Source organism: Ictidomys tridecemlineatus, chromosome 11, assembly GCF_052094955.1.
Source record: "Ictidomys tridecemlineatus isolate mIctTri1 chromosome 11, mIctTri1.hap1, whole genome shotgun sequence".
Taxonomy (NCBI): Eukaryota; Metazoa; Chordata; class Mammalia; order Rodentia; family Sciuridae; genus Ictidomys; species Ictidomys tridecemlineatus.
In genome coordinates, this window is record NC_135487.1 from 84565616 (window position 1) to 84580732 (window position 15117).

At 39.3% G+C, this 15117-nt stretch overlaps 1 protein-coding gene across 2 annotated transcripts in view; it reads left to right on the forward strand.

Annotated features, from left to right (window-relative positions):
• The first annotated feature begins 8497 nt into the window (after positions 1–8497).
• Positions 8498–15117, forward strand: part of Slc71a1 (solute carrier family 71 member 1) — a 36125-nt gene continuing 29505 nt past the window's right edge. The window contains exon 1 of one of the 2 annotated variants that reach the window (XM_078026816.1): positions 8498–8743. In XM_078026816.1, coding sequence (XP_077882942.1) covers positions 8660–8743 — 84 coding nt within the window. In that variant the 5' untranslated portion in view covers positions 8498–8659. The remainder of the gene's footprint in view (positions 8744–15117) is intronic. The other variant, XM_005339680.4, reaches the window with a different exon arrangement.

Consider the following 15117-nt stretch of genomic DNA (forward strand, 5'->3'; position numbering starts at 1 on the left):
GTTAGAGGAAGGAAGCTTCCCAGTAAAATCAAGAGCAGTCAGGGCATACGTTGATGTAATACAAGAATATAGCCCATGGCTTTTTAAGGAGGAGCTGTTAGATATATCACAATGGAACCATCACGGTGAAGATTTAAAAAGAATAGAAAAGAACAACCCAGGGACTCTGCCAGTTGGCACATTGTCATTGTGGACGTTGGTATCTAGTTTGCTTAGTCCAAAGCCTTCAGTTCAGACAGAGGTAGAGGAAGAAGAAGACATATTGATTCAAGTAGAAGAGGAAGTCTCTCAAGTTAGTCAGACAGAGGAAAAGATTCAAGTAAAAGCTCGAGCTAGTCAGAAAGAGGAAAAGATTCAAGTAAAAGAGAAGGTCTTTCGAGATAGTGAGACAGAGGAAGGAAGTTTAGAGCAGAAAAATCTATCAGGGGAAAATTTAAAACAGGAGACTGCTAATAAGACCCTTTTATTAGAGAGCGTAAGTGTCCAACCAACAGCACCGCCTCTACAGGAGACTGCTACTAATAGCATTCTATCACCAGAGGGCATAAGTGTTCAACCAACAGCGCCACCTCTACAGGAGACTGCTACTAACAGCACTCTATCACCAGAGGGCATAAGTGTCCAATCAACAGCACCACCTCCATATGCTAAGAGACTCCCAACCCCCGCAGTTGATAGTTTGGATCCTGAGACAGGATCTCAAGTATGCCCTGTATTTGAGGTAGGAGGGCAGCGAACTTACCAGGGTTTAAATTTCAAATCAGTGAAGGAGCTAAAAGAGGCTGTAGCAACCTATGGTCCTCAAGCACCCTTCACTGTAAGCTTGGTCGAATCCATTACCAACTTAAGCATGACGCCAGCAGATTGGGCTAGTTTGTGTAAAGCTGTGCTAAATGGAGGACAATACCTGTTATGGAAGGTTGCCAATGAGGAATTTTGCAAGGAGACGGCTAGTCGAAATGCAGCAGCTGGTTATCCTCAGAGAAATCTAGATATGTTGTTAGGAAAGGGACCTTATGAGGATCGGCAGCAACAACTTGCATATGATCCTGGTGTATATTTACAAATTGCTGTAGATGCAGTTAGGGCATGGAAGTCTTTACAAGAACCTGGAGGTTTACAAGGTCAATTATCTAAGATAATACAAGGAGCTAATGAACCTTACGCTGAATTTGTAGATAGGCTTATTCAAACAGCTACCAGAGTTTTTGGGAATACAGAACAAGCAATGCCATTTATAAAACAACTGGCTTATGACCAAGCGAATCGTTGGTGTAGAGATATCATTAGACCATGGAAACAGGAAGATTTAAACACATATATTAAATTATGTAGAGACATTAATGAACAAGGGCAAATTGTGGCAGCTGCAGTAAAACAAGCTTTAGATGCCAGAGACATTAATGAACAAGGGCAAATTGTGGCAGCTGCAGTAAAACAGGCTTTAGATGCCAGAGACATTAATGAACAAGGGCAAATTGTGGCAGCTGCAGTAAAACAGGTTTTGGATGCCAGAGACATTAATGAACAAGGGCAAATTGTGGCAGCTGCAGTAAAACAGGCTTTAGATGCCAGGCCAAGAACATGCTACAATTGTCAACAAACAGGACATTTTAAAAGGAATTGCCCCATAGGAGGAGGGTTTAACAAAACTAGGTATCAAACAAGTAGAATACCGGGTATTTGCCCACGATGCCGTAGAGGGAGACATTGGGCTAATGAATGCCGTTCTCAAACCACCATAGAGGGTACTCCATTATATTGGGCTAATGAATACCGTCCTCAAACCACCATAGAGGGTACTCCATTATCAAAAAACGAACAAGGACAAGGTGTTTATCCACAATATCGTGGACAAAGGCATCAGGCTCCGTTGCCAAAAAATGGACAGGGGGCCCCAATGCTCCGGGGCCCCAAACCACAAATATACGGAGCACTGGAGGAACCCAGCAACCCCAGCAACCCCATCAGGGTAGTGCCCAGCACATCAGATCCCTCATCAGACAAACCAGAGGGAGCGCAGGGTTGGACATCTGCGCCTCCACCAAATCAGTACTAACTCCAGAGATGGGAGTTCAAATCATTCCCACAGGGGTAAAAGGACCTCTTCCCAAAGGAACAGTAGGCTTATTATTGGGACGCAGCTCTTCTACTCTAAAAGGACTTTTGATAAGTCCTGGGGTAATTGATTCCAATTATGAAGGTGAAATAAAAATTATAGCCAGTTCTCCAAAGGGTATATCAGTAATTTCACCAGGAGATAGAATAGCACAGTTACTAATAATACCAAGCCTACATGATAAATTTTCCAGTCATGTTGTAGAAAGAGGTTCCAAGAGATTAGGCTCCACAGGTGTAGATTGGGCTATGCTTTCTTTAAATTTAGATTCTCGACCCATGCTAAAACTAAATATTCAAGGACATGAATTTAATGGGCTACTGGATACAGGTGCAGATCTTAGCATCATCTCTCGTCAAGAATGGCCAAAACATTGGCCATTACAACAAGCCACTCAATCGCTTCGAGGCCTAGGAGTGGCGACTAATCCCGATAGAAGTGCAATGCTATTAGATTGGAAGGATCCTGAAGGATGTGAAGGAACTATACAGCCATATGTATTGGATTATCTTCCCGTAAATTTATGGGGACGAGATGTCTTAGATCAATTAGGTTTGACATTAACAAATAATATCAATCAAAATGCACCCACTATTATGGCTAGACAAGGTTTTAGGAAAGGAAAAAGATTAGAAAGACAAGAACAATGTATAGCAGCACCAATACAAATAGATCAAGGAACAGACAGACATGGGTTGGATTTTCACAAAGGGCCACTGAGACAATAAAAATTACATGGAAATCAGAAAGACCAGTATGGGTTCCTCAGTGGCCCTTGACTAAAGAAAAGACACAAGTAGCCCATGATCTGGTCAAACAACAATTAACGGAAGGACATATACAACCTTCTGTATCTCCCCATAATACTCCCATTTTTGTCATCAAAAAGAAATCTGGTAAATGGAGATTACTGCAAGATTTAAGAGCCATTAACAATGAAATGGTCATTATGGGACCTGCTCAATCGGGGATTCCTCAATTGTCTGCTTTGCCAAAAACTTGGTATGTTTTAGTTATAGATATTAAAGATTGTTTTTTTTCAATTCCAATTCATCCTGAGGATAGTCCACGTTTTGCATTTACTATCCCTGCACTAAATCATGAAGGTCCTGATCAGAGATATGAATGGAAAGTACTCCCTCAAGGGATGGCTAACAGCCCAACTATGTGTCAAATTTATGTTAACAAAGTAATCCAGCCACTTAGAAATCAAAATCCTGAACTACAAATATTTCACTATATGGATGATGTGTTATTGGCACACAAAGCTAAAAACACATTGCTAGAATGTTATGCCACACTTACAAACTTATTAAAAAATTATAATCTAGAGATAGCAATAGATAAAGTGCAATTAAATTTTCCAATTAATTATTTAGGAGTTCTATTATCCTCAACCATGGTCCGTCCACCAAAAATTCAAATACGAGTAGATCAACTCAAATCACTTAATGACTTTCAAAAGTTATTAGGAGACATAAATTGGATAAGGCCTTATCTAGGTATTCCAACAGGAGAATTGGGACCTTTATTTGATATCCTAAAAGGTCCATCAGATCCAAATTCACCCCGAATGTTAACGCCTGAAGCAAGAAAGGCATTAAAAATCATTGAAACATATATGGAAAATATGCATTTGGATAGAATTGATATAAGTTTGCCTTTATTATTTATTGTACTACCAACAAAATATATTCCTACAGGAGTATTTTGGCAAGAAGGTCCATTATTATGGATACATTTATCTTATTCTCCTAACACTATTCTTACTAGGTATCCTGAGGCTGTAGGACAATTAATACTCAAAGGAATAAAAACAGCAAAGGCAGTGTTTGGAATTTCTCCCCATAAAATTATTACTCCATATACTATGAATCAAATTGATGAATTAGCTAATGAGTTAAATACTTGGGCAATAATAATGTGCAAATCTAATGTTTCATTTGATAACCACTTACCATCTAATCCTTTATTGTCTTTTTGGTCATTGCATCCTGTAATTTTTCCAAAAATGACAAGAAAAACACCTATCATGAATGCTCCAAATATATTCACTGATGGGTCAAATAATGGTACAGCAGCAATAGTTACACCTGATCAAGCTTTTACATTTTTAGTACCCAAACAATCAGCTCAAAAGGTAGAGCTTAATGCAGTATTACAAACTTTTGTGATGTTTAAAGATTCTGTATTTAATTTATTTTCTGATAGCCAGTATATAGTTAATGCTATAGTATCCCTTGAAGATGCTGGTAGAATTTCCCCTTCTTCTACTGTTTTCTCTTTGTTTTCCACTATACAAAGTTTAATCTGGGACAGAAAAGATCCATTCTTTATAGGACATATCAGGGCACATACAGGATTGCCTGGAGCCCTTAGTTTGGGCAATGATTTAGCAGATAAAACTACACGTGACATACATATTTTCTCTATACTAGAAGAAGCTATAAATTTTCATGAAAGATTCCATGTCAATGCTAATACTTTACAAAAGCGTTTTAAAATAACTAAGGAACAAGCTAGACAAATAATAAAACAATGTCAAAATTGTGTGACCTTTTTACCACAAGTTAATCTTGGAGTCAATCCTAGAGGATTGATGCCTAACCATATTTGGCAGATGGACGTCACACACTTGCCAGAATTTGGAAAATTAAAATATTTGCATGTTACAGTTGATACTTCTTCTGGATTTTTGATGGGCTCCCTTCATGCCGGTGAAAAAACTAAAGATGTTATAGCTCATTGCTTACAAAATTTTGCCACTGTGGGCATTCCAAAACAGTTAAAAACAGATAATGCCCCTGGTTATACGTCTACTTCTTTTAAACAATTTTGCTCATCATTTGGCATTACTCATATAACAGGAATCCCATACAATCCACAGGGTCAAGGCATAGTTGAAAGAGCTCATCAAACTATTAAAATGTACTTATTAAAGCAAAAAGACGGAATTGGGAAGGGGTATATATTCCCCAAAGATAAACTTAAAATAACTCTTTTTACTCTAAACTTTTTAAATTTGGATTCATCAGGACTTAGTGCTGCAGAAAGGCATATGTGTCCAAAAAATGTACATAAGCCCAAGGTACTTTGGAAAGATATTCTAACAGGACAATGGAAAGGTCCTGACCCAGTAATTGTCTGGAATCGGGGGTCTGTTTGTGTGTTTCCACAGGAAGAACAGCAGCCGATTTGGATTCCAGAGAGATTAACCAAGGTTCTGACCCAGAACAGCAGCCGATTTGGATTCCAGAGAGATTAACCAAGGTTCTGACCCAGTGATTGTCTGGAGTCGGGGGCCTGTTTGTGTGTTTCCACAGGGAGAACAGCAGCTGATTTGGATTCCGGAGAGATTAACTAAAATCCTGACCCAGTGATTGTCTGGAGTCGGGGGTCTGTTTTTGTGTTTCCACAGAGAGAACAGCAGCCGATTTGGATTCCAGAGAGATTAACTAAAGCGATTTCTACAGACCAAAAAGAAGATGATTTAGCTCAAATCCATAATAGCTGATATCCAAAACTCCAATTTGGCTATCCTTACATCTGCGACAGAACCAGGATGCTTTTTTCAATATCTATTTTATTATTGCCCTTTCCCATATCATGAAGTTCTATTTTATTTTTTTGAGCTCATACAGACCTAGGTTAATGTTTTGCTGATCAGTTCTATTTTTTTTTTGACTATAGAGTTTTTAAACATTGCAATAGAGATTTTACCTGTAAAAAGTTATAAGGCCTTTACTATTGTGTTATGTGTTGTATGTATTATATTATGTGTGCACACTTGTGTTTTGTGTTATATGTTTGAATGTACGTATGTCCAATGTACATATTTCTATATATCATATATGATGAGCGCTCATGAAAAGATGGATCCAAATATTTTTTTTTTATTCACGTGATTTAAATGGTTTAATTTAAATTGGGTAAATAACTGTTAAGAATTGTTTTAATATGTAAACAAAAAGGAGGTTAACAGATCTGTTTGTTTACTCTCACCTTTAGTTTTCATTATATTTAATAATTCTCTTCACTATAATATAAATTGTTAAGAAAATTGTTTTCTTTTAAGAAAATTGTTTTCTTTTAGTGCCTTCTGGAATGTTACCTAATTTTTTCTTTAGCCATTATTGCCAGAATTTCTATCTTCATCCCAGTGCCGATGAAGATAATATAAATTGTTAAGAAAATTGTTTTCTTTTAGTGTCTTCTGGAATGTTACCTAATTTTTTCTTTAGTCATTATTGCCAGAATTCCTATCTTCATCCCTGTGCCGGTGAAGACAAAGAAAAAACTAATCTACAGTTTCTGCAATAGCCATCACTGAACTGCTTACAGAACTTGCACTGAACTGCTTACAGAACTATGTGTCATTTGTATGCATTGTGAACTATCTGTTGGTGCAGCGACTTGTGGTAGTGTTGGGGTATTTTTGCTGATGATATCATCGGTGGTACAATTTTCCCAAAAGGAGCCGTCAATTGACTTGGTATATCTTCCTCCCTTCTGCTTGTCATGATCATTCAGCTAAAATTTGGGGGTCAACAGAGGTGAGGCAAAGAACCTCACCCCCCCCCCCCCGCTGAGACCTCTCCACAGGTGTGGCTGTACTGGACCGGTAGTCAATGACGGGTAAGATCCAATTACAATGGTACCAACCTAAGACAGGAGGCTGACGCCCTGAGGTCAGCTCATCCGAAGACGGGTAAGGACCATATGTATTGGACAACCTAAGGCAGGCACGGTCCATAAGCCACATGCTTGTTGTTTAAACAGAGAGGGGGAGATGTTGAGAGCCACAGCCAAAGGGGCCCCAGCAAACTTCCAGCTGCCAGCAAGCTTCAGACTGCCCCAGCAACATCTAGCTGATTGGCTCCTCTGCGGTGATGTTCATTGGGCTGTTTCCCTGCCCTTCAGACTGCCAGCTGATGATTGGCTCACAGCTGCCCCAGCAACATCTAGCTGATTGGCTCCTCCACGGAGCTGCTCATTGGGTGACTTCTTTGGCTCTGCCCACGCAACCCAGCCAATCGGCCTCAAGAGGAGGAGGATTGTGGGAGGTTGAGAGGCTGGTGTTGGGGAGAGAGGCGTGTGGAAGCCGGTGGTGGCAGTTGGGCTCTGAGGGTTTTTCCCTGGAGCTGTTTTGTTTGGCGTTTGTAGTTCTAAAAATAAAGTTAGTTTCTTTTTGACAAGTGGCTCCTGATTTGTGCCAAGCCAGACTTCGGCAGATAGATGATTCACATGGCTTTTGGCAAGTCTCAGCTGTAGACAACTGGATGTCTCCATAGCTGCTTGGATATCTTCATGACATAGCATCTCCCAGACTTTGGGGTTCAGAGTCATCCAAAAACAGAGCTAACAAGAAGTTGCAGTGCCTTTTATGACCTAGCCTTTGAAGTCATTGCTGTTACTTCTGCTTTAATCTGGGCATCACCAAGTCCAACCAACAGGTGGGAAAAGGGAATTAGACTCTGCCTCTTCTAAGGATATATACCAAATTGGTGAACATTACCCAGGTTGACTGGGCTTTTAACATTTTGCCCTTATACTGTCACTCTTCCCTCCACCTCCTAACCATCTGAGGGTAGGTACTGTGCATTATATCCTATCACTCCTTAAAAATAAAGGGTATATTTAAAGAAAAGTTACTCTCTCATACTATTACTAATACAATAGTTATCAAACCCAAAATATTAACAGTGGAAATGCTTTATAGTTCACATTCCTTTTTTGTCAACTGTTTTTTTTTTAATCAATCCCCCATCTTATCCCCTGCAAATTGATTTTTAAATAATAAAAAGGTAGTGGCTTATAAAGTGTGACATAAGTCATGTAAGGTTCACTGGCAGGGAATAAAGAAAAGGTCTTGGGACAAGGGAGCTACTGTTAAAAAAAAAAAAAAAAAAAATCGAACCAATTGCCTTTTGGTGGGAGCCCCGGAACACCAGAAGAACAAAAGACTATTTACCAAAAGTCCATCTTACTTTACCTCTTAAGTTATCTAGCATTTGTAGAAAATGAGGGTTCTTTTTCACTATTCTCTTCAGTTCCGACTTGGTTAGAACAGCTGGAGATTGGACTAATAGTGTAGGAAGTCTGGTTACAATTCCAGAGCAACCAGTTATCAGCTATGAAAACAACCTTTTGAAACTTAAAATTTCTTCATTTATGAAGAGGGTACAATAATGGCCCCTACTGCCCAGAACTGCTGAGGGAATTAAGCGAGGGGTAAGAAGTAGCACAGAGCTCCCAGCAGCCAGCCGCTCTCGGGAGTCTACAGATTCCCTCCAGGCCGCCCTCGCTGTGCCGGGCCTCCGAGCGCGCCAGCGGGCCGGCGTCACGGGGGCGGGGCGGGGCGGGGCGTGCTCGTCGGCCGATCGCACGATGTGACGCGCCGCCGGAGGCAGGCCGGGCCCTCAAGATGGCGGCTGGCGCCCCGAGCGGCTCGGCCCGGCAGTAGTGGCGGGACGGCACTCGCCGCTGGGGCCGGCCGCCCCGGGAGTGGCTGCAGCAACGCCAGGAATCGAGGATGGTAAAATGACCCAGGGAAAGAAGAAGAAACGGGCCGCAAACCGCAGTATCATGCTGGCCAAGAAGATCATCATTAAGGACGGAGGCACGGTAAGCCAGGGTTCCGCGCCGGCGAGCGTCCCTGGGGCCCCGGTCTGATCTCTTTCTGCCCCTTCGCTTCCTTTTACAATCGCCCCGAACGCTTCTGGCTTCCCTTTCCCTGTCCACGGGCGCTGGGGTCTGGGCGCCGGACACCCTGCGGCTGTCGCGGGAGTTGCCCTCCCCCGCTCTGGCCTGCGGCCTCCCAGGCCTGTACTGGGAGGAGACCGTCGCCTCCTCCGCACCGGCCGCCCCCAGCTCCGGTCGCCTTTTGAGGCCCTACGGCCCCGAGCCCCACGTGCGCCCCTGCAGCGGGGAGGAACGTGCCGGCTCCCTGGCTGTCCGAGCAGGCCACCGCGCCCTTGCCGCCGCAGCCGCGCCTCCGCCGCCAGGCCCCAGCTGCGGCGAAGCTTGCCAAGGGCCTGGGAGCAGTCCCTGCCCTCCCATATGCTGTCAAAGGTGGCATCTGGCGCGGCGACCGTACGCGGGCCCGTCGTGCGTTCGCTTTCCCCTTCCTGGTCGCGATGGGTCGGAGCTTCAGCCTTTACCTGCTCGCGGCACGGTGAGCCCTGTCAGGGAGTGGGCTTTCCTCTTTTCCTCTCGGAGTCGGAAGCCTGACAGACACCTGGGGCTTATATTTCATTCGGCTAGTTTTCCGACAAGTCACCACTCTGTGCCATAAAATAAAAAATACTACGTAGAGCTGATCGTGGCCTAGGGATTAGAATTCTGTCTCTTTAAAAATAAGGCAGATTGAGGGCAAGAAAAAAATTTTGCTTTTTGGAAAAATTTGTTATCCACAATAAACTTTATGCAGTGTGCCATAATTTACCAGCAGGGGACGCAGGATTTTTAATTGAAGAGGGAACTCACCTGTACTTTTTTGTACTGAGATTTCCCTTTTGCTACACTCTTCTGATCTTTATTGCATCCTTTGGTATCGCGTTCTGAAATAGAATGGAAAGGTGAAATGTGTTTGTTTACTGAGAAGTGTGCAGACATGGTTCCTTTAATTCTCTTCCTGTTTGTATTTTAATGGGGAGGCTTGCTCAACCCCTGGTAAAGTCCTAAATGTGTAAGTAGGCCACCATGAGGGTTTACTGAATTCAACTGAAGTAAATGACAAATTTCTTTAGACATTTTAGAACATGACCTGGTCTAAATATGCCAAAATTTAGAAAGCTTGAGACATAGGGAATGGTTTCAGAATGTTTTTACTTAACTGTCAAATTTATTAGATGTTGACATGTTTTGAAAAAAGAAAGTTTGAAATTTCTCAGATTCTTTTTACTGTCCATTTTTAATTAAAAATATTACTTTGATCAAATCAATTAAGAGTAGACCTAGCTTGGGCTGGGGGTATAGCTCAGTTGTAAAGTGGTTGCCTCGCAAGCACAGGGCCCTCTGTTCAATCCCCAGCGGTACCCCTCCCCCCCCAAAAAATAATCCTAGCTCTTTTGACCAAGTCAATAATAACTATTCGGGGAGAAAAATTCTGTTGCTTTTGTCAATTATAGAAAGAGACCAGATATTAAAATTACTCATAAAAGTCTTCAAAATAGAGACAATGGTGGCAAAGTCTTCAAAATAAACAAATGATATTGAGAATCAGTAATATTTATCTTGCAAAAGGTAAGAATGAAACTAACTCATCAAGAAACACAACTTCCTTTTCCCTATAAAGTTTAGTTTTGTTTTCTCTTTTTTTGGATTTTCGTTTGATTTGTTCTATAGAAGATTCTTTCCAAATCCTGTGAGTTTTTGGAAGAGATTTTAAAAAATTTTTCCTGTTATTTATTATAGTGAATTCATAGCTAGTTTTAGTACACAAAATATGATTTTTGTACCACAAAATAATTTCAAGAGGACACACAGAGTAACTTTCATTGAGGGTTTTGGGCATTAAGATATTATTTCTCATCTTATTGAACTTAATGTTTCACTTTCCATTCTAAGAGCACTGGATACTCCTTTAGAATAGAGACTTTGTTTGCATCTTTGAATCCCATAGCTGGGATAATTTTTAAAATAAAAATACTTTTTTATTTTTGTACTAGCACACTCTTAAATGAATTTTGTTATACTTTTGTTTATTCCAATGTATCATCAGAAGAATATTTCAATAAATGTCATGAATTTTTTTGCAGGATAGTATTTGCATTTTAAGATGGCGGATGCTTTTCTGTCTCTCGGCTTGATTGCAATACTGTTACAATCTTTTGTTGTTGTTGTTGTTGTTGTTTTTTGCATGGCTGGGGATTTAACCCAGGACTTCACACATGCTAGACAAGTGCTTTATCACTGAGCTATATATACTATACTCTCAGCCTTAGAGCTTTTAAAAAGTTACACCAATGGGTAGATTCATTCAGTCATGGTTCCTTGAGGTTAATATATGCAAGGCTCTGAATATGATTTCATATTCCTGGTCAATGGTACTGATATGATTTGATTTGTACCTAGGGTTTACTAATGTTAGTAAAAGTGTTTGCTTTGTCTTTCTGTTGACACATCTTTATAAGCCTATTAAACCAATTTTAATATTTATAAAACAAAACTAGTATTATTAATGCCTTATCAAAAAATTAGAGCAGATTTATAGTTTTGAGGAAGTGAGCCTTTCTATGTGAACCAGGTTAAAAATGATGTTACTACTTTCTTTCTTTTTTTTTTTTGATCTGGGAATCCAACCCGGGGCTTTGCATGTGCTAGACAAGTGATCTACCACTGAACTATATCTTCAGCCCCTTACTACTAAATTTTCTTTTTCCTTGAATTCGTATTTCAGTCCACTCTAAGGGCCAGGATAATATTCTGTCATTTGAATAGTGCACAATTAAGGTCAGTTACAATAAGTGTGAATTTCAGGAGGTCTTAACCTTTGTTTACCTTGAGGCTGTTTTGTAAAACAAAAATTTTTCGAGCAGTTCTGATTGAAAAGAGTATAAGTAGCTATAGAGTAAGTGGCATAGTTTAACTTAAGTAAGTGTTTAATCATCTACTATATACCATTTCACTGGTGAAAATAATCCTGATACACACACCCATACATACATACATATACACACACACACATATTTACATTTTTTGTTTTCCTGAACCATTTGAAGAATCAGTTTTAGACAACATGACATTTGTTTGTAAAATATTTTAGGAGGGGCTGGGGCTGGGGCTGAGTGGTAGCGCTTTTCCCTGGCATGTATGAAGCACTAGGTTCAATTCTCAGCCCTACAAATAAATAAATAAAATAAAGGTCTATCAACAACTAAAAAATATTTTTAAAAATATTTTAGGATATTACACCTGAGAATACAAATATTTTCCTCATAACCTTAATGCAGTCAATACAATTTTTAAATTAGCATTAATACAATACTGTTGTACAATAAATAGTCCATAGTCACATTTTCCCAATTGTCCTAAAAACATACTGCATTTGGATACAGAATTTAATTACTATGTTTAGTTGCCATATTTCTTCGTTTTCTTTTAGCTTAAAGAAATTTTTTGTCATTTTTTAAAAAAATGTTTTTAATATTTAGATGGACATAATATCTTTATTTTTATGTGGTACCTCATGCATGCTAGGCAACCACTCTACCATCAGGCCACAACCCCAGTCCCTTGTTGTTTTTATGATCTTGGTATTCTTCTTCTTGTTTTGTTTTTTGTTTGTTTGTTTTTTAATTCCAGGGATAAAACCCAAGGCCTCACACTTGCTCTAACTGAGCTATATCTCCAGCATTAATATGTTTTTTATTAATTTATTTTGGTTTTGATTTGTTTTGCCATGCTGGGGTTGAACCCAGGGCCTCACACATGCTAGGCAAGTGCTCTACCATTGAATTACATTTGCAGCCCCTTGACCTTGAAGAGTCTAAGCCAGTTTTCCAGGATGATCCTCAGTTTGGTTTATACTCACTGTTTCCTTATATAAGATGGCATGCTGTTTAGTAAGTAGAATTACAGTGCATTATAATGGTGGAATGAGTTCTGTTTTCTGGGCAATAATCTATATAACTCCCTGGTTCACTGGTAGGAATATAACAAGAAGTTATTAAAGTCAATATTTCCTCCATAATAACTGCTGGATTCATAAACATTGATTTGGGCAATCATAGGTTCAGAATTTGAGAGTTAGATGTGGATTTTTTTCTCTTTTTTAAAATATTTTTATTAGTTATTGATGGACCTTTATCTTTTTTTTATTTATATGTGGTGCTGATTCTCGAACCCAGTGCCTCACACATGCTAGCCAAGCACTCTTCCACTGAGCCACAATCCCAGCCCCAAGATGTGGATTTAGATAAGATTAATACAGATGTTTCTCAATTTATAATGGGTTGTACCCCAATAAACCCATTGTAAATTGAAAATTTTGTAAGTTGAAAATTCATTTGTTATGCCTACCAAACATAGCTATGGTATATAGTGCTGCTAAGCTATGTTTGGTAGGCATAACAAATGAATTTTCAACTTACAAAATTTTCAAAGCAGCACTATTATATACCATAGAGTATTGGTTGTTTCTCCTTTTTGATTGTGTGTCTAAGAGCTGTGGCTTGCTGCCACTGCCCAGCATCACAAAAGAGTATCACACTGCATATCACTAGCACTAGAAAGTTTCTACTGAATGCATGTTGCTTTTGCACTATTGTAAAATAGAAAAATTGTGTATTGGAAACTATTTGTAGGCTACCCCTTCCTGCTCAGGGATAAGTAAGTGGCTTACTTAAGTCACCTAGCACCTCAGTAACTGTCATGATTAGAGCTATAGAATCAGTCCATTGGTAATAAACACCCATTATACATAAAACATGGTAGTTTGCCATTGGATACTAAAATGAATGAGACTTGATCCCTGTTTCTAAGAAAGTAATACTCTATGGCAGGGTATACAATAGTTAAGATTTGGTCTCTGGAGTTGCTGTGATTGACTCCATTCCATATCTTATTTAGCTCTGTTGGATTATAAAATGAAAGTAATAACCTATCTAACTTCAGAAGTTATTGGAAAGTGTAAGATTATAAATGTAAATCATTGTAAGTTTTAAGATACAAGGTCTTGCTATGTTGCCCAACCTGGCCTGAAACTCCAGTCAACTTTCTGTTATTGTAATAAATATCCAAGATAAATCACCTTAAAAATGGAAAGACTTATTTTGACACACAGTTATAGAAGTTTCAGTCCATGATCAATTGCCCTCTGGCTTTGAATCTGTAGCAACACAGTACATCATGGTGGAGGCAGCCTGTTCACCTCATGGCTAGGTGCAGCAGAGTGCAGAAGGAAGGCACTGGGTTCACAATATCTTTTCAAGGTCATGAAAGTTAAATCCCAATGATTTAACTTCCTTCTACTGAACCTCACCTCTTAAATATTTTGCCACATCACAATGAGCTGGGGACAAAGCCTTCAATATGTGGGTCTTTGGGGGCCTTTAAGATCCAAATTATAATATTGTTTAGTCCACATTCAAATTTCCCCAGTTGTCCTGATAATATCTTCATAGCTATTCATTTTTTAAGTCCCAGATACAATAAAAAAATTATACATTATATACAGTTGGTTTATTAAGTTTAATTTGGAGGAGTTCTCCTGCTTTGTGTGTTTGTGTGTATAGATCTTTCCTGCTACCCTGCTTTTCTGTGTATAATTCTAAGCCATTTGTCTTGTAGAAAGTTGCTCAAACAGAATTTACCGTTAGTACCTCCTAATTAGACAAAGAGCTAAATATAATTGTTAAGAAAACTATATAAGTAAAGTGACCTTCCTAGGGTGTTATATTCAGAGGTATATGATGCCAGTTAGTCCCAGTTGTTGTTTTTTCCAGTACCGGAGATCAAACACAGGCTTCGTACATGTTAAGCAAATACTATATCACTCAGCTAGACCTCAAACCCCTGACTTAAGAAAAAAAATTTTAAATTATTGTTTTTACTGATAATATAAAAATTAAAACATTGTAAGTTTTAGGGAATATTCATTGGATCTAGGAGTACACTACCCACTTAGTCACTAGTCCTTTTTATTTTATGCTTTTGAGTCAGTCTTACAGAGTTCCTCAGGTTGGCCTCAAACATGATCTATCTGCCTGTGGTGCTACACCCAGCAAGGAATATTCTTTATTATTTTATTTTAATCTAGGCTGTATAATAAATCCATGTGATAGATGATACTATAGTGTATACAATAGAACATCAGGGTATAGAGAAGGGTTCGAATAGGGAATGTCATAAGTTTAGTGAATATACTACCTCTTTAACAGTGTCTAATAACTACTGAATACTATAGCGATAGCTAGAAGAAACTTAGGGAGTACGAATATCCTTAGGATAGAGTTATCTTCTGATTAAAGCCATTATAAATCTAAAATATCATAACT